Raw genomic sequence first — 17992 nt, 5'->3', positions numbered from 1 at the left:
TCGCCGCTCTCGCTTCTCCTTCTTCCTTTCCTCCGTCGCGCTCCGTCCTCGCTCCGCTCCTCTGCTCTCCGCGGGCGGCCCTTCGCTTCTCGCCCCTCGCCAGAGCCCTCTCTTCCGCTCCGGCGGTGCAGCCCGCCGCGCCCGCCTCGTCGAAGGACGCGACCAAGGCGACGTCCGACGGTCCGCGTGAGTTTTCGGCGGCAATGTTCTTCGGTTTCTCTCGCCCCAAAAATTCGATCTTGCTGTTGGTGAAGAAGTAGCTTTCTTTTGGTGATTGGTTCGTTGCTTTTGTTCCAGTTGCGAAGCCGCAGTGGAATGCGTCGATCGACTTCAAATGGATCAGGGACAACAAGGACGCCGTTGCCACCAACATCAGGAACAGGAATTCAAATGCCGACTTGGAGCTCGTGCTCGAGCTCTATGCCAAGATGCTGGATCTTCAGAAGGTCAAGTTTCGATTTTTCAAACTTCAGTGCTTTTGTACTTTCGATTACCGGTCTGGGTTTTGATGAGGACAGTGCTCCATCAAAGTGGTAGGCGTTAGTTTGAAGTTGGAAATTCCGGAAAATTGTGCTTCTGTATCCATTTTATTGGGCAACGAGGTAGAACGAGATGAAAAGTTTTGTATTGCTTCGCGTTATCGCTTGAAGCATAGTCGGTTGTGGGGTTAATGAAAGAACTGGTTTTCATCTCAGTTTGAGCTAATTTTTACCCACAGATAGCAGGAAGTGGAGCGTCTTCGCGGGGAGAGGAATGTGGTTGCAAACAAGATGAAAGGAAAGCTGGAGCCTTCAGAGAGGCAGAAACTTATAGAGGAAGGTAGGTATTTTCTTTTGCTGGCCAAGATATTAGGTAGATCCAAATTTTGTATTTGATTAGTTCATGGAAAGATAAAAAGTTATCCTTTTAGTCATTGTCTCTTTTGTTAATCTGCGGCATTGCATTTCAGGGAAGAATCTGAAGGAAGGGCTGGTTACTTTGGAAGAAGACCTGCTTAGGCTCACGGATGAGCTTCAGCAGGAAGCACAATGTATTCCTAATATGACTCATCCCGATGTTCCTATAGGAGATGAGGATTGCTCAACTGTTAGAACAACGGTATCCATCTTTATTTGTATCCTGGATTTTTGTAAGAAACATTGTTAGCGATAAAAATGATCTGCATGAACAAGTGTCTTCTTGAACAGTTGAGGTATCTATAGTATACACATATCATCCATCTGACCTTACATGTGGAAATAATCAATTTTACTGCCAACATGTACTGCATAGTAATTATTCTTGCATCTTTATATTGTCCTCGCACATCTCAATCCTAGAATGGAGAGCATATTGGTGCTTAAAAAAGATCTGTGTAGCTTTTCCGACCTGTCTTTCTCATGTAAGTTATGTTGGAGCAGGTTGGAAGCCCCCGTGAGTTCAGTTTTCCTATCAAGGACCATTTACAACTTGGCAAGGAACTTGACCTTTTCGATTTTGATGCTGCAGCAAAGGTATAGTGCCTCTTCACTCTAGGTATTGAGGCATCTCTCTCTTTTATCTGGGAAAATGTTTTTAGTCACAACTAGTTTTTGGTGGAGATGATCCTGCGCTGCTTGGATATGTCTGCATGTACTTTGATTTGGTTGCCATATGAGTTGACTCTGTTCGGGCTTCTGCTGTTTGTTATCCATTGATATATTGAAGAAGAAAAATTTCTTGTTTGTTTTATATATTAGAGACCTGGTTTTTGGGCGGCATTTAACTAGACTGCCAGTGGTGCTTGTGATATTACAGGCTCCTATTGCCCATGGACAGTTTATTACTTTCCCATCAGTAGTTTGTGGATCTTGGCCCCACCTCATTTACCCTCTTGCAGTTATACTTAACCCTTGACTTAAGTTCCAATGACAAAGTTTTAACGTTCTTCCTTTGTTGACCTAAAATGGAGTCTGATTTTTTCAATATGTAATCCCATTGTATTCTTGTTTATAGGTCAGTGGATCGAAGTTCTACTACCTCAAGAATGAAGCAGTTATGCTAGAAATGGCTCTAACTAATTGGACAGTTTCTGAGGTTATTAAAAGGGGTTTCATACCTCTAATAACCCCAGAAATTGTGAGATCGTCTGTTGTTGAAAAGTGTGGCTTCCAACCTCGTGGAGAAAACACACAGGTTTGCCTTCTTTCTGTTTAAATTTTAATGCAATCTGTCAGCACTCTACACCTTTTGGTTATTATGGGCTGGGAAGCTATCTCCAGAAGGACTGAATCCACTAACATGTTATGTATGCAGACGTATCGTAACTTCATATTGGGATACCTATGCTTAAGCTGATTTTATTTTCCTTCTTTCGGGAGAAACCTTCTAATTTAGGTCCTGCAACAAATTTTAGATGATGGAAATGGGTCCCAATGTATCTATAACTGCAGTAGTTGATAATGATTTGGTGGTGTCTGATAACATTATGTTGACATTTGACCAGGTTTATTCCATTGAGGGCAGTGATCAGTGTCTCGTTGGCACTGCTGAGATCCCTGTTGGTGGAATTCATATGGATTCCATTCTTGCTGACTCGCAGCTACCTTTGAAGTATGTGGCATTTTCCCATTGTTTTCGTACAGAGGCAGGTGCTGCCGGAACTGCATCTAGGTAAGTCAATCACAGCCTGTTCATGTAATCTTGTAACTCTAGCTGCCTATCTCCATCTCTGTTACACCAGATGCAAATTCTAAATGTTTTTGTATCCATATTTTCTCTGGCAGATGATTTTACTTTGACATTAGGACTATTTAGAGTGCCCAATGCAAGTACCTGTCCCTTGAAATGTGGTATGGAAACATCACTTTTGTTACTTAAGTTTCGCTTAGATGTTCTCACAGTTAAATCTGCCTATCCACTTACAATTTATTGGCAATTAAAAAGTAATTGAGAACCCCTTAACTGCATTTTCAGGCTCAGACTTAACTAAGGGTGTGGGGCCAACAAAAAGAAAAAAATGCCTAATGCCAATTAAGTCTTGTTTAATATCAGATAAAGTTTTTTGCTGAGGCACTTGTGTCATGCTGCCTAATCAGTTTATGTAGATTGTAAATGAGGATGAAAGTACTTTAGTTATAATACTTTAATTGGGTCGCAGGATCAAAATGAGGGTCTAAGTGTTACAATGTATGTTAAGGGGATCCAGGGCTCTTTAAGTATTGAAGAGGCAAAGACGAGTAGGGTCTTCATGTATTTAACTTTTGTGGAAATCTATCTCAAGTTATGTTGTTGTCACGCCTTTCCTTCATGAGGTATTTTTGCCATACATCCAATATGATTTGGTCCAAACCATTTTTACAACCAAAAGGGGCTTCAGCCAGGGCCTGATTATTGCAGACTTGAATGACAAAGATACACTCACTTAAATTTTATAATGCACTGTAACTTATCTTCCTCTCTTGTAATAACTAGCAACTCTGATGAGAAATTCAAGAAAATCGCAAGAAACTGTAACGAGTTCATATTTTTCTATTCACCCTTCTCCATTCCTTAATGGGGAAGTCCTACTTGTGTACCTTTTGGCATTTGATGAATGAAGATGGGAAACCTTTTGTATTGCCAGTCCATGACTAAGATGTGATCTTGTCGAGCAGTGCTCTCGACCAGTAGAATTATTATGTACCTACACACATACGTATGTATCTACTTTCATATTCGTGCTTGAGGGAAAATGGGCATGGAAAGAGTGGTGCTCTGCTTTTTTTGGATTGGAGCATCGCTGAATCCATTATCAAGAAGTTGCTTCTTTACGTCTCGAACTTTTTCGTCCTTTTGCTTTTGTAGATTGTACTCTTTGGCTGTGGAAGTAGCAAAGGCCTATGATTTATTTTAATGTAAGGAGACCTGGTTGAGTAACGGACAGCAAAACTTTTGTTTTTGGCCAGAAATTGATGGTGAAACTTTAAAATTCTCGTTGCTATCAATTTTACACTGCAAATTAAGATCCTAAAGTCCGATATCTTTGTCGTCAAGCAAGTTGAAGTTTTTCATTTAATTTAGTTTTGAAATATATAATGACAAGAAAGCGTACCATTTAGTTTACTATTGCTATTGACCAAAAAAAAAAAAAAATTACCGTTGCCATCAATATTTGATAACCATGTTCAGCAGTTACTCACTAATGTGTTTGTCCATTTCATGGTTTCTCGCAGTCACTTCTCTTCTCTATGATGAGGTCCTATAGTTGTCTGCTGTGTGATAATTTCCTTGACTATTCAATGCAGGGGTCTCTATCGTGTGCACCAATTTAGCAAGGTCGAGATGTTCGTTTTATGTCGACCAGAGGAAAGTGATTCGTATCATGAAGAGCTCATCAGAATTGAAGAAGAACTCTTCTCATTGCTAGGATTACATTTTAAGTATGGTTCTCTTTCACCGTCCCAATGCTTGTCTAAACAATTTACCTCAGGCCATATGAACTTTGAGCTTCTTTGCAGGACTTTGGATATGGCGACAGCAGATTTAGGTGCACCTGCTTATCGTAAGTTTGATGTGGAAGCATGGATGCCCGGTTTAGGACGATATGGAGAGGTTAGCTGCTTATTAGTTTTGTTTGGCATTACTTCCTGCTTCTCACGTTCTTATCTGAGGTGTGTCAATCGTTGATGATTTAGCATAACTCACCTCCTGGTTGCTTGATGAATTGAATTAGATATCAAGTGCTTCAAATTGTACGGACTATCAAAGTCGTCGATTAGGAATTCGGTATCGGCCATCAGAACCACCTTCCTCAACAACTCCTAAGAAGGGTAAAGGCAACGTTCCTACACAGTTTGTTCACACTTTGAATGCAACCGCCTGTGCAGTACCTCGGATGATTGTGTGCATACTGGAAAATTATCAGCAAGAGGATGGCTCCGTTATGATTCCCGAGCCATTGCGACCATTTATGGGCGGGCTTGAGCGAATTACTCCAAAATCCCAATAGAACAATCCCATGGATGTATTTTAGTTTTGACTTTTACGGGGGATATAGTTGTCTGCAATTTTGCTTTTCTGTCTTTAAATTATTGAGTTAAGGGAGGCAACTGAAATTTCCTTCACTGAAGGATCACTGCCTGGGCAATTTTTGTTCTGCATTTCCATTGTTAAATAGTTTCTTCATAACAGATACTGGAGTTAATCTCATGAAGATAGAAAATTGGGGAATGATCACGCCGTGGCTGATTAGTTCAAAATTCGTGGGGTTAAATCAAACTGACTGCTCTTTTCCTAGCATTCGTCTTCAGGCGATTGCCTCGACATCATTCTCGGTGCATATCAGTCCTTATGACTAATCTTAGCAAGTAATGAAGTGCTTGGATTGGCCGAATTGTCTTCCCTTTCCAAAGGTGCAACTATCCATAGATTGCGTATTTTGAAGTGACTCGGGTTCATTTGTTTTGTGCTCCTTGCACCATAAGGTTAACAGAAGGCGATATCCTTTTTGGAAGGCACTGAGAAAACAAGAGATCAAATACAATTGAACGAAAAACTAATTCACGAAATGGTAGACATGATAATCTCATATGTTAACCTCGTCAATGTTTATTTAGAATACGGGTGAATGATACAGTGGCTTCGTGAATCTACGTGCCATGGGGAAAGCTGTTCAAGAGAGATGTGAAAACTGGGCCAGAATTGGTTTGTGCCCTCTCTCTGTTGCACTTCCGGAGATCAAATATATCTGGCATTTTTCGCTCTCACAATTTGAGCTTGCTGAAATCAACCCTTGGAACCGGGTAGGTGTACGCTTCGTAATTGATTTGTTGGCCCAAGCTGCTTAATTTGGTCAGAGTAGTTATCAAATCGACCTGTAAAAAGACGGGATTAAGATCAATGTCCGAGTGAAGCGAACGCAACGATTCTAAGACGCTTACATTAACTATTCTTTTTGGCCAACAAATCGATTACGATTCAGAGATTCTGTTTTTTCTTGGGGCACAGAAGGCCATAATATTGTTTTTCTTCGGTTATTCTTCACCACCATGATGGCAAATATCAAGTAAGGCTTTCACATTCTGAAAAGAGCAACTTTGTATAACCAACCTCATAATCTGTCTCCGACACAGTCTCTCGGCTTCTTTGGTATTTTTGAACCCATGGAGACACATCTGGATCGGCTGCTAATAATGTCTCTGTTGCTGTCTGATCAGGACCCAGAAACAAAGACATCACTGCTAGCTGTTCAGTCAAGAAGTTAAAAGCAGATTTAGTTCCTATGCAGTCCATCATTGACTACCAGTTTTCGAGATTGACGGGAAGCAACGCTGAGAATGTTTAAATCTCATTACAAGACCAATCTGCAAATAGAGATCATTTAACAGAAAACCACATTCAATTCTCCAATTTTGAGCTTTGAAAAAATTTCCAAAAATATAAAGATGCAGAAAACAATATATGGTATGGAAATACCTTACCAAAAAAAAAAAATATGGTATGGAAATTTAAGAAAAGAATCTAACTAATTCAGAGAAGATTAACATAATAGAGAAATGAATCATCAAATATATCTGAATGCAGTGCACATCATGAGACTGCTTGTTCAGCCGCATGTCTCTTGGTTTCTGGAAATGGTGAAAAGATAACCTTGTTTTCCCATTGCAATTTTGTAGATGAAATTCTTGGTGCATAAAGAGGACAATATGTATGGAAGTTCAGAGTATTCCTGCATAAGCAGTAAATGTTCTACTGAATATACCTGCCGAGGACCAAACCCAATGGCTGAGAATTTATCTTTCATTTCCTTCACGCTGGCCTTCTCCCACTGGGGGACCCTACCTTCTGGATCTGGTTCCGTGGTGTCTGACCTCCCAAATTGTTTGTCAAACAAGCCCCACTGCATGACGGGACGATTTATGTAATATGAAAATCAGAACTAAAACTATGAGAATTATTTGAGAAACAATATGTCAAGGCAGTTGTTATGTTATTCATAGGTTTATTTCCAATATATTCAAAGGAAAAATTGGTAAACTATAGGGATCATTTTTTTTTCCGAACATGTATTCAAGAATCAAGCTATTGAATGAACATAGCAATAGTGAGCAACAACAAATGGTCAATAAACACGGTATTTTATGGCAATCGTCAGATGAAGGAATACGTTCTGAAACAAATCCTTCATCTGTTGTTTAGCATGAAACCATTTTTTGAATATTCCCCGAGAAACTACTGGCTGCAAGTAAATTTTAGACTTATCTATACCTATACCTAAACTAGTTCACCTCCCAAGATACACTGACTAAAAGTCCTGACGGTAACACATTATGAATACTAAATTACTAGTTGTAGGAAATTTTATTCCTATTTCGTTGTTGATTTTACACTATAAAATCTGGTGGCAAACGCATAAGATTCCATGCACACAACGAATTAGGAATTACCTGTCCGCTGGAACCATAGGCAGTGTAGAGCAAGCCCCCTTTCTCTTCATTCCCACCACATTTGCGAATGGCTGAAGCTAGAAAGGTAGCCTTGAGTGCACTCTGCGCTGTTCAGAGGCAGAACTTTCAATACATGGCATAAGATATTCAAAGCCAGATCCCCAAGCCTAATGGCTCTAGTGAATACTTCTTCTTTTGGGGGTTATTCTAGAAGGTACTAACAGAAGTCCAGACCAAGAGCAGCATTTTATGCTAGGGACATGCAACTTAGCTATGTAACATGTACAAACCTGCATACTGTATAAGATCTGCATAGGACATGGGTCCGCCCTTGGAATATGAATCTATTTCCTTCTTAGCTTCCTCCAATAAGTTCATGGCAGCTGAAAGGCCCTTATTCTCAGGTCTGCTAATCTCTGAGCTTCAAGAAATAACAGTTCATGACATTGGAAATCATGGTGAGTCTCATCTAGGAGATAACAGATGTGCGGCAAAAGCATGAAATTTTAAACTGGAAGATACACATGAGAACTTGAAACATGGGAACCATCCTGCGGGGCAATCAAGTTTTCTCTTTCTATTTTCCTCAATTAACTCTAGATGCTCAGCTTCTTGATTCTCTAAATGGAGATTTCTGGATAAGATTGAATTAGTAATATAGAACTGCATATAAGAGGGAGCCGGTTGTGTGAAACAAAGACCTCGCTAGATTATCATTCTGAGAGGGAGCCGGTTGTGTGAAGAGTTCAACCCTCAGAAAATCGAAATTAGGGGGCTCACTAAACCCAACAAATTGAAAATACTGCTCTGCGCTATGATCATCAACTCACATCAGCATTCACATGTTTTAATGTGACAAGTACCTGAACCTTATGGATCCATTTGGGCCTCCAGACTTTGAGGCCTGCAAGCTTGAGGGAAAATAAATCATAACTCAATCATTACCTAATCATACTTAGTGAGATGAACTATTCCCATTAAATTTCAACATGCAAAATCTAAGTGTGACCTTGTCATAAGTCATAGCATCATTTAATGCCAACATCAGTAAAGATGGGATGAGATCTGGATTTCCCTGAAATGAGTCCAAGAGAGAAATCAATTAATAAATTTATATCAAAGTATAGCATTTTAGGATATGTGTAACAAAATCACGAGAGCCAAAATCATATGCCTAAATGCCAAAGCATAACAAAAATTCACCTTTATAGCCGTGAAAAGGGTGCCCCTGACATTTGCTGAGGACACAGAAGGAAGTCAATTTGATTCTGGAGATTCATATTTCAATGCACTAGCAATAGAAAAAGAAGCGACTCTTCAGCGGGGGCTTACAAAGAAACTCGGAACGCTGCCGGCGTTGAATCAAATCAGCAGCACGAGCCGATTCAACGAATGATCCAGAGCTCGCCATCAGTTCCTGCGAGATCACAGCTGGCAGAAACTCATCAACATCCACGCTAAAAGAACGGACCGTCATTTCCACAAAGCCAAAGGTCAAACGGCGAACCAGAACGAAATCTTAATCGCGACCGAGCAGACAGATAAAACATACGGAAGATCACATTCACGGAGCTCAATGTAGCTGACGTAACGGCTAAACAACGGGAGGAATCGCACTTACAATGCCGACGCTAGCGCCGACGAGTTTAAGAACGTCTCGTCGGCTCAACTCCTCGCCGCCATCGGCGAAGCCGTTCTCCGTCTTGCAGCGAACCGCAACCTGAACTTTCGACGACCGGAGAAGACGACAAGCATTACACACCGATCAGGAGGCTCAACTACGCAGCGTCGAGCGCGGACACCGACGAGAGCAATTCACAATGCCGGATTTCGAAGCAAAAAAAGCGGAAGCGAGGAGGAAGACTAACGGGACGAGCGGCGGGGGGCCTGACGGAGGCGGCGGAAGACGAGGTGGAAGAAGAAGGAGGAGCGACTTGAGCTTGAAGCGGGAGCAGAGAAGGGACGGTGGAGACGAAGGACGCGCCCATCATCGTCGTCTTCCTTCGTCTTCTTCGCCTTGCTTCGGAGATGATGGAGGGAGGGAGGGAGGGAGAATGCTGCAGAAGCTTTTTGGCGATGTGTGGAGGAGTGGGGGCGAAGCTTTTTGGGGGATTGATGGAGCTGGCGATGATGTGCTAGGCGTTATCCAAACCCCGATTCTCCCAGCGCCAAAAATCCAAACGCGGGGACGAGAAAGATCGGGTAGTTCCCCCCTTGAGCGACGCTCGGCTCGGCTCGCTCCGGAGTACTGTTCTGCCGTGGGCCCACGCTGTCCACGTGGACCGCCTCCTCCACAAACAGACTGTTTTATATTTTTATTTTTATTTTCTTTTACCTTTTCATTTACCTATCGAAAATTCTAAATAAGAGTTTGAATTACCCTTATTTTTTCTAATAACTATTCGAAGAAACTTGTTTTCAAATAAAGACTTAAAAGTGCATGTTTTAGTTTCAAAGAATGGCCTGAACACATTAATTGTGAATTGCAATTTCGTCTTTTTAATTTTTTCTTTCTTTCTTTCTTTTTTCTTTTAAAAAACTAAAAAAAAAAAAAATGCAGGCCTACACAAGGATGGGCGACCCTCACCCAAACCAAGCAAGGGTGGGCGATCCTCACCTAGATTTGGGAGAGGGTTACTGCCCTCTCTCATCACTAGCGAAAGCTAGTAGACCCTCATCTTTAGTCGGCCAAAGTCATCGACCCTCTCCTAGACCTTCATTATTGCCCCACCGACGATGGGGGTGATCGCCTATGTTTTCTCTATTTTTCCTTTTTCTTTTTAATTTTTGATTTATAATCTAATTTAATTTAATTTAAATTATATTTGGACAAAAATACTCATGATTGATCAAAATTTTTTGCCAATCAACGAGGTGACTACTTTAGGCCATTTTTTGAGATTGATATGAATACTTCAAACTTTTATTCGAAATAAAGTCTATTTCAAACCTTTATTTAATTAAATGAGGACACTTTGAGCCTTTATTTGGAATTTTCTCTTTACCATGGTATAATTGCTTAATTTGTATTTTCTTGGTTTATTCATCCTTTCAAACTTAGAAATTATGTTTGATAATGAATTTTCCCTTAACACCATTAGTTAACACTTTTTTTCTTAATTTCATTTTTCCACATTACTTTTCATTCATACACCATATAGTTAAACTAACTATCGACTCACTAAGCTAAATAAAAGGCGCACGTTTGAATACTCATAATGAAATATAAACCGTGCAATGAATAGATATTAGGTCATTTATCATGCACATCTGAAAGGATAAGATAGAAGTGACAAAAAGGAAGTAGTACAATCTTTGAGTGAATTTTAGGGCGACGCATTAACATACTTTGATAATGTATAAATTTATTACTTACAAGGGAAAATTTAAGTTAAATTATGTTTTCTTCTAAGTTGATGCTAGAATTAAAGATTCTTGATCAATTTCGTTGAATCGCTATTTGGTCCAATCTTTTTGCTAAATCACCTCATATCATCTCATGTGGCTTGCTATGCTGATGACTTGGATGTTGGATATAGTTTCACTGGAGTTTGGGTTCCAAACCTCATCCCTTTAAGCCCAGGCTGCATAGTGAACTATGTCAAGCAACACCAAATTAGGACATTTCAATTCATAATCTTTATCACTAAATTTAATTTATACGCTAGGTTCCCAAATTTCTTGTAATTTGTACCTAGACGGTTTTGGCTGTGGTTTACTAATCCACGTCAACAGAGTAAGCCATGAAGGATGACGGGTGACGATTTGATGGCGAGGAACGACGAATTTGCATTGGGTATAATTGTTTCTTGCAGGTGAAATTTTCTTTTTCTTTTTTTTTTTTTTTTTTTTTGGGGGGTGCTGGGGGGACGTTTGAGAAAATGTCATTTTTGACTCGGCTGTAACTGAAAGGTTACGTCATTTTTCACCCTAGACTTGGCCCAAAACCGGAAGAAACTTCTTCATTAAAAATAACATGAAACTTAATAATTGTGGATGCCTTTTAGATATGAGAATGACGTGGGAACAAATTCCAGGTGGGGTTCTCATTTAATTTTGTCGTGCATAGATGCAAAGCCTCTTTTCGAAGTAACGGATCCGCGAGACAGCTTCACATTCACATCCAAGCAATCATCATCTCACCCACGTTCGCTCTGGCGTGATTTCCTTCAACCTCGATGGATGACTCGCATAGAGAACAAGCTGGAGTAACCGAAGTGGAACAGCTGAAGTAACCGCACATGAGGAACGTGCATAGTGGAAAAACTATGATAGAATTATTGCATCCTAAATGAATTATATCTAACCAATCACCCTATACCAGCCATCTACTCAAAAGATTTTGCCTTGATGATAAAATGCAAGGCCCATCTTCAGTGATCAAACTATCCCCCCCTGCTTGCTTATTGCAAACGCATTTAACTTTCTGTGCATGGCCTCCCTCCTACCTAATCCTAAAACTCTGTCTATACAGGTTCCGCGTCCCCTATCTATTTACTGCAGTCAGTCCCAAGAGCTTGAAGTGCCTGAAGCCGCGACAAATGTCTATCTTTCGGGAGCATTTCCGCTCAACATGATCTACCTCATGTCAGCTGATGCATTCACTTCAGGCAATTCACTCCGGCATAAACAATCTGGCAAAGGGTTCTCGTAGAATGCCTCCTCTGAACGAAATCTATCCATGCCCTTTGTTCCTGAGATGGGGCCTTTCCTCTTCCGTGGGGACCCTTGCCTGAAAAAGACGAAGATGCTATTCCACAATTAATATGAGATCAAGGACTTCTGCCAGGCGACCACTTTACAAGTTACACTCACGTTAGATCCATAGTTTCTATTAGCAACACGAGTTTAGTGCACAGATTGAGATCCCAACATACCATCTGCTTACAAATAGTGACACGAGTTTAGTGCACAGATTGAGATCCCAACATACCATCTGCTTACAAATAGTGATGCCAGACCCCATATTTCAAGGCCACTAGGCTAAACATAATGGTGTGCGCTGTGCAGAGGATAGAAAAGCTACATCTAGATTACTTGATGGAATGAAAAGGGAAAGCAAATACTTGAAGTTGAAGGGTGACCAGGCAAGGTCTAGTGTAGCAAAACATATGTCTTGGGCAGAAAAGGTCTATTGATATTCCATCTCCACTACTCAGTTTTTAGAATCTATAAAAGCAATCAAAGCAAACATCTGCATGAAGTACCGTTTTTTGTGGAGTTCGGCAATGCGATCCGAAAATCTACTGCCTTCTTTCAGAGTCCCCTGCTCAATTTTGTCAAATAGACGAACAAGAGCTTTCCTGGTTTACAAAAGGAAAAACCAGTAAGTTTATGACCGTGGACTGATAACTAAGTGTGACGAAAAGATAAGAAAATTTGTTGCCTGTCCGGTGATATTGTCTTTCTATGCCCCAAAAAGCGTCGGTGACCTCCGACTGCCCTTGCCATATTTCCTGAGTAGGATGGGATGAACACATCACTCTCCACAGAAACAATGTAATCCAGTGCTGCCATCTGGGATGCATGGTTCATAAAAGGTTCCAGCTCCTCAACTGATGCTAGTTTTTCCTGCAAAGACATTTCAGGAGTATCAAGTTTAGTATGCCTCCAATTATATAAAAATCTATTACCCTACAGCACAATCATCCTCTGAAACCAGCACCAATGATACATTGGCACTAAAAGTGGCGTTGCGGTCTATACTTTCAACATTTTACTTATGCTTCTACATATGAAGTCAGAAATTTCCCCCATAGCATTCCGAAAATTACAATAATGGGGGCAACTTAAAATAAGTGATGTTCTTAGTTACCCAAACAAGCACATAAGCAGGAGAATAAAATGATTTATCAAAAGAGATGTATAAGCTGTCAATTTCTTCCCCTGCAACCGAAACACTGCAGGCACCAATAACTTTAACTGAATGGTCATGATATCAGATGCCAATTCTGATAGAGATACCCACTATCAGCTTCTAGAAGGTTACATATATAGCATATTCTAGACATCTAGAACATCACAATAGGGTTCAATACTCCCAACCTGACTATGAGACCAATCAGGGATGAGCTTTGATCATCTTCAAATGCATTGGCATGATTCATACCAAACTTGCACTTATAAGCATAAATTTTCCCGAACTACTGGGTTGTGTCATTAAAGAATGTCATGTCAGGAAAAAAAAATCCATCAGTAAAATTCCCATACATCTAACCATTAAATACAAGGACCTTCCATTCTGAATTCTGAAGAAGACCAAGGTAGGTTGCGATAATGTTGTTACAGGTTTTAAAATAGCAAAGCAGGTAAGTAACGGTCTCTATATCACACTAAACTGATGGTAGATAATGTAGTCAATATACATTTTGCTCAAGAATTATAGAACTGCCTATTCTAAACACATTATTCTAATTGAAAAGTCAGACACACTAATCAACTCTGTTTGGCAAGAGCTTACAGTCTACATTAAGATTGCTTTTTCACCAATTGGGAAGAATTCTTTAACAGAAATGCCTCCACATCAGATGGTAAACTTTAGTGAAAAAATCGGTATTAGTAGAAGACATGACAAGCAGGAAAATAAGCATGATAAACAAACAAAAAATGATAGGCAGGTTTATACCTTGCTCATCAACATTGGATAGCGGGACCGTAGTTCAGTCATATGAGAGTCACCTCCATATATATCTCCAGCAGCAATGTATATGGGTGTATTGGTTGGATACCCAAGGGCTGTGAGAAAAATTGCGACCTCCTTTGGAGTTAGAGGGCAGTATCCTTTAGATCTCTGCTCAGTAGAATTAATATTCTTATTCTTCCAATGCGCAGTTTTCTGCCTGCAAGTTCCAGGCCCATTATTAATATTATAAGCAAAGAATTGGTAACAAGGATACTATGTATATGGTGCGGTTCACAATTGTGTTTATACCTTATTATCTGCAGTTCTTTAGCTTCAGCTGTTGATAAACCATGTGTACACCCACTAAAGGCAAGCATGTCCTTCTCATACCGCAAATGAAGAGCGATATATCGACCATAAGATCTCATCCGCTCAACCAGCAACTGCAGTATTCATGGAAAGATTAGCATGTAAAAGTCCCAGGACACGAGAGAACAGCCACTCATAGATCAACTAAGTTTGTAGATCACTTTCTTACCTTTCCCATTGCTTCAATACGGGGTGCAAAACGAAGGGCTCCATAACAAGCATGACAGCGTAGCTTTTGAATGGCTGATGGAAGATTATTATTTGCAAGACGAGAATCTGACTTTGAAGCTCGTATTACCTATCATAACCGAGTGTCATCCGATCGTTGCAATGTTGAATAGTGGAAACATGGTAAAGGTTTCTACTGAATGTACCTCATAATATTCCCACATGCCAGCTATCTCTTTGTGATAGTAATCCATGCCAGACCAACTTTTAAATTCCTTCACTAACTTTGTGGTTTTAGCCAATTCCTTGGGAAGCTTCTTTACAACTTTAACATCATTAGCCAAACTGCTTATAAAATGTTCTTCATCAAAGATATCAGAAAAGTTGCTGCAAACGGAGCACTGAGATCAGCTTCTAGCATATTTTAAAGAATCTGAGCCATACAGTATCTTAACAACAAACAGATTCAGAGGATGAGTGACATCTTACCTAGAATCATGCCAAAAAGAACGTTTATCTAGGTCAGGAATCACCAAAGTAGCATTTATTATACGAGCTACAGCAACCATGTCACATATCTGCATAGAAATGAGATTGCTTTACAGATCCATCCAGCAGCAGAGCAATCTAAATCGTCTTTATGGTGATCATAAAAATAATCGAGCAATTCCATCTGATGTATATAATCTAGACCTTCTCGACCAAGTGATGCTAGATGTTGTGACGCTAACAGCAAGCTGTCAAATTAAAAAGTCTAGAGTGCAAAAGGAAGCAACTTTTATTTCGCAGTGTTCTGATCTGTTCAACCCAGAAGCTGGTGCTTGTAATTTTTGAAAGTTTGGTCAGATATCTTTTAACCAACGAAGTAGCCAGATGATTTCTAATTTTCTGGTGTGGGGGGGGTGGTGTTTATGGTAAATAGCCTCTCTACTTCCACTTCCGTTTCTCCATTAAACATGGAGGAAAGATGGAATGAGCATTGGAATGCTCGTAACATATTCAGAAGGGCCAGAGCTAGCTATTAAGTTTCAAATGTTGTCATCAGAATCACTTGACGATGAACATGTTAATGGAGATTCCTCATTCCCTATTTACATCGTAATGGTTTTAATGGAAGATAAAAGATGCCATTACTATGAATCAGTACAAGGAGCATGCACACACCCCAGCTCGCATCTGATTAAGTCCGCCATTGGTATGGACTAGAAGGTAACCTTGCGATGCTACAGGAACTGACAAAAGAAAAACATTTAAAACATTATTAGAAAGAAATCTGTTCAACAAAAACATGAAGACAACAAGCATCTTACCTGTATAATTTGTGCTTATACATGGCACGAAATCACGGTTTGATGGAGGCTTCCAGAGCTTATCAAAATCCAAATTCCAGCCAGCGCTGTTTATCTGTACAGTTCAAAGAAGTCACATGTAACGAAAGCTAGATACACTAAAACGCTCATCCCTGTCCAACTAAATCTGCCAAATTCAAATCCTAGAATTTCGACATAGCCCTTGAAGCACGAATCAGTTGATTCTGGTCACAATTGCGGAAAAGCATTTCACTTCAAAGCATTACTTAAATTACCAACTCGTTACTTTTACGTGTATATATGATCCAATGACTTTTTTTTTTCTTCCCTTCTTTACAAGTAAAAACAGCCGTAAGAACATGAAAAACGTTATGGTTTAAGACCTTGCGAGAAGACCGTGAATTTTTCGAAATTTGAGGCGGAACGAGTTCCTTCGTCCAGCTCTGCTCGCTCCCCTGTCTCTGGTATTGCTGCACAATACAAAATAGTAACCAGATCATCACTCAATCTCGGTCAGCGATTGAGAACTGTTCGACTACGCCAAATCGTTACGCTAAGTCATTCCACAGATTCAACGCGCTATGTCCAGACGCAAACAGGCACAGAATCCAATGCCGAGTCCACGAAGCACCAAACGACCAAACGAACCGAAAACATGTTTAAAAAATCGCCAATATTTGCTCTCCGGAATGCATGCGCGCGGGGAAGAACAACGAAAAGCAACGCCGAGAACACGCCAGATTTTCCGATACGCACGCCACGCTATAACAGAGACGAGCAAACCAACCGCAGACAGAATCCAAACATACGCGATCGCATCCTAACGAACTAAAACCCTAACCAATGCCTAAGAACCCTCCCAAAACCCCACCGAACGAGAGCAATGCGAAGGGGAGCCGAAGCGAGAGAGCGCGAGAGAGGCGCCACCTTCAAGAACTGCGGAGCGAAGGAGGCCCCGGGCGGGGAGCACGCGGACGTTCCCGGACAGCAGGGCGACCAGGGCGACGGCGCATATGGCGCACGTCAGCAGCTTCCGGAGCACCATCGGCAGGGCACGTCTCCTCCGCTTCGTCATCGCCGCCGCTGCCCCCATCGTCGTCGTCGTCGTCGCCGCCGCCTCTCACTCTCTCACTCTGTCTCGCGGGGAGCCGCTTTCGGAATATCTAAAGAGAGACGGCGGAAGAAGAGGGGGCGGCGCCCGCCATCGACGCGGCCGGAGAAAAGCAACGACGGCGAGAGAGAGAGAAAGATCAGGGGGAGGAGAGAGAGAGAGAGAGAGAAGCGGAAGGCGTTGCGGGGAGCTTCCTTGCGTCTTCTCTGCGTGCTCTCTTCGGTTTGCTTCCCGTTCGGTTTCGCTGAGTTGGTTTTAAATACGTCTCTCGTGGCCTCTTTCTTTTTTTTTAAATTTTAATTTTTATTCTTGAAGAATATCTTATTTATTTTTATTAAGTTTTGGTTTGGCCGTATCTATCTATATAGTTTTCCAGCAACTTGAGGACCGGGCAAATAGGAGACGGAAACGTCGTGCGTCGATGGGGGATATAGCCAATGCGCGAGTAGGAAGCGACCAAGTTTCAAAAAAGAAACAATCGCCATCTGATTTTCCTTTTTTTTTCTTCTCTTTTGCCTAACGTTATGACCAATAAATACGAAATTTGTGCAGAAATTCGAAGGAGTCCCGATCAAAACTCACGTCGGTTTCCATATATATCATCGAGGCGTGATTGGCTCAGTCGGATAAAATGAGATACGGAGCTCTTTTTTTTTTTTTTTTTCAGTTATATGTATTTATCGGAATTGCATAAATTTCAAAAGTGGGACTGAAAACAAGGACTCGAAAAGAATGAGGGGCGTGGAATTCCGTGTGGGTCCCTCCCCTCCCCATCGTGAGTTCGCTTAGCATTAGAGGACCGAGGTCATTTATGGAAGCAGATTTTCTGTCCATAAAAAACAAAAAAAAAAAAATAGCAATTTTACCTTAAAGTGCTATTTAAATGGTTTAGATGCATGATTATGTCACCAAACCATATCTGTAATTAACAATCGTCATCATAATTTTTCGAGTATGTTGATGAGAGCTCAGGTCTATGATGTGATGGTCGATGCACAACCTAGACGAAGATAATTATCAATTATTG

General features: G+C 40.8%; 3 protein-coding genes across 4 annotated transcripts in view; 1 reads left to right on the top strand and 2 right to left on the bottom strand.

Moving 5' to 3' along the window:
- LOC104447986 (serine--tRNA ligase, chloroplastic/mitochondrial) overlaps window positions 1–5198 on the top strand; it is a 5319-nt gene extending 121 nt beyond the window's left edge. Inside the window, exons 1-10 of one of the 2 annotated variants that reach the window (XM_010061743.3) lie at window positions 1–186; window positions 298–446; window positions 726–819; window positions 950–1098; window positions 1401–1493; window positions 1975–2154; window positions 2465–2631; window positions 4245–4379; window positions 4458–4551; window positions 4673–5198. The exon at window positions 1–186 is cut by the window's left edge and continues 121 nt beyond it. In XM_010061743.3, coding sequence (XP_010060045.2) covers window positions 1–186; window positions 298–446; window positions 726–819; window positions 950–1098; window positions 1401–1493; window positions 1975–2154; window positions 2465–2631; window positions 4245–4379; window positions 4458–4551; window positions 4673–4948 — 1523 coding nt within the window. In that variant the 3' untranslated portion in view covers window positions 4949–5198. Of the gene's footprint in view, window positions 187–297; window positions 447–718; window positions 820–949; window positions 1099–1400; window positions 1494–1974; window positions 2155–2464; window positions 2632–4244; window positions 4380–4457; window positions 4552–4672 lie in introns of those variants that run through there. The other variant, XM_039315728.1, reaches the window with a different exon arrangement.
- Window positions 5199–5477: 279 nt separating this feature from the next.
- LOC104447987 (thylakoid lumenal 29 kDa protein, chloroplastic) lies at window positions 5478–9546 on the bottom strand. Its single transcript, XM_010061744.2, has 11 exons — window positions 9254–9546; window positions 9007–9105; window positions 8718–8802; window positions 8589–8623; window positions 8395–8460; window positions 8249–8289; window positions 7676–7806; window positions 7386–7492; window positions 6701–6838; window positions 6049–6183; window positions 5478–5813 (listed from the first exon to the last, which is right to left on the bottom strand). Exons 1-11 carry the CDS (start codon window positions 9374–9376, stop codon window positions 5703–5705), a joined length of 1071 nt encoding a protein of 356 aa, XP_010060046.2. The 5' UTR covers window positions 9377–9546; the 3' UTR covers window positions 5478–5702.
- Window positions 9547–11548: 2002 nt separating this feature from the next.
- LOC104447989 (O-fucosyltransferase 7) lies at window positions 11549–16877 on the bottom strand (the record flags this gene model as incomplete). The annotated part of the gene is made up of 12 exons (XM_010061748.3): window positions 11549–12117; window positions 12593–12688; window positions 12772–12956; window positions 14011–14224; window positions 14317–14450; window positions 14546–14674; window positions 14751–14931; window positions 15034–15122; window positions 15709–15776; window positions 15855–15948; window positions 16238–16324; window positions 16782–16877. Coding segments are annotated over 12 exons (1527 nt in total), but the record flags the coding sequence as incomplete, so codon positions are not given.
- Between the last annotated feature and the right edge of the window lie 1115 nt (window positions 16878–17992).

Source organism: Eucalyptus grandis, chromosome 6, assembly GCF_016545825.1.
Source record: "Eucalyptus grandis isolate ANBG69807.140 chromosome 6, ASM1654582v1, whole genome shotgun sequence".
NCBI classification, from domain to species: Eukaryota; Viridiplantae; Streptophyta; class Magnoliopsida; order Myrtales; family Myrtaceae; genus Eucalyptus; species Eucalyptus grandis.
This window is presented reverse-complemented; position numbering and strand designations above follow the sequence as displayed.

Coding starts and splice junctions, on each gene's coding strand:
- LOC104447987 (XM_010061744.2), bottom strand. CDS start 9,376: ATGATGGGCGCGTCCTTCGTCTCCACCGTCCCTTCTCTGCTCCCGCTT. Junction 8,624..8,717: donor GCAGCGTTCCGAGTTTCTTT/GTAAGCCCCCGC, acceptor CTGTGTCCTCAG/CAAATGTCAGGGGCACCCTT. Junction 7,493..7,675: donor AGATCTTATACAGTATGCAG/GTTTGTACATGT, acceptor GCCTCTGAACAG/CGCAGAGTGCACTCAAGGCT.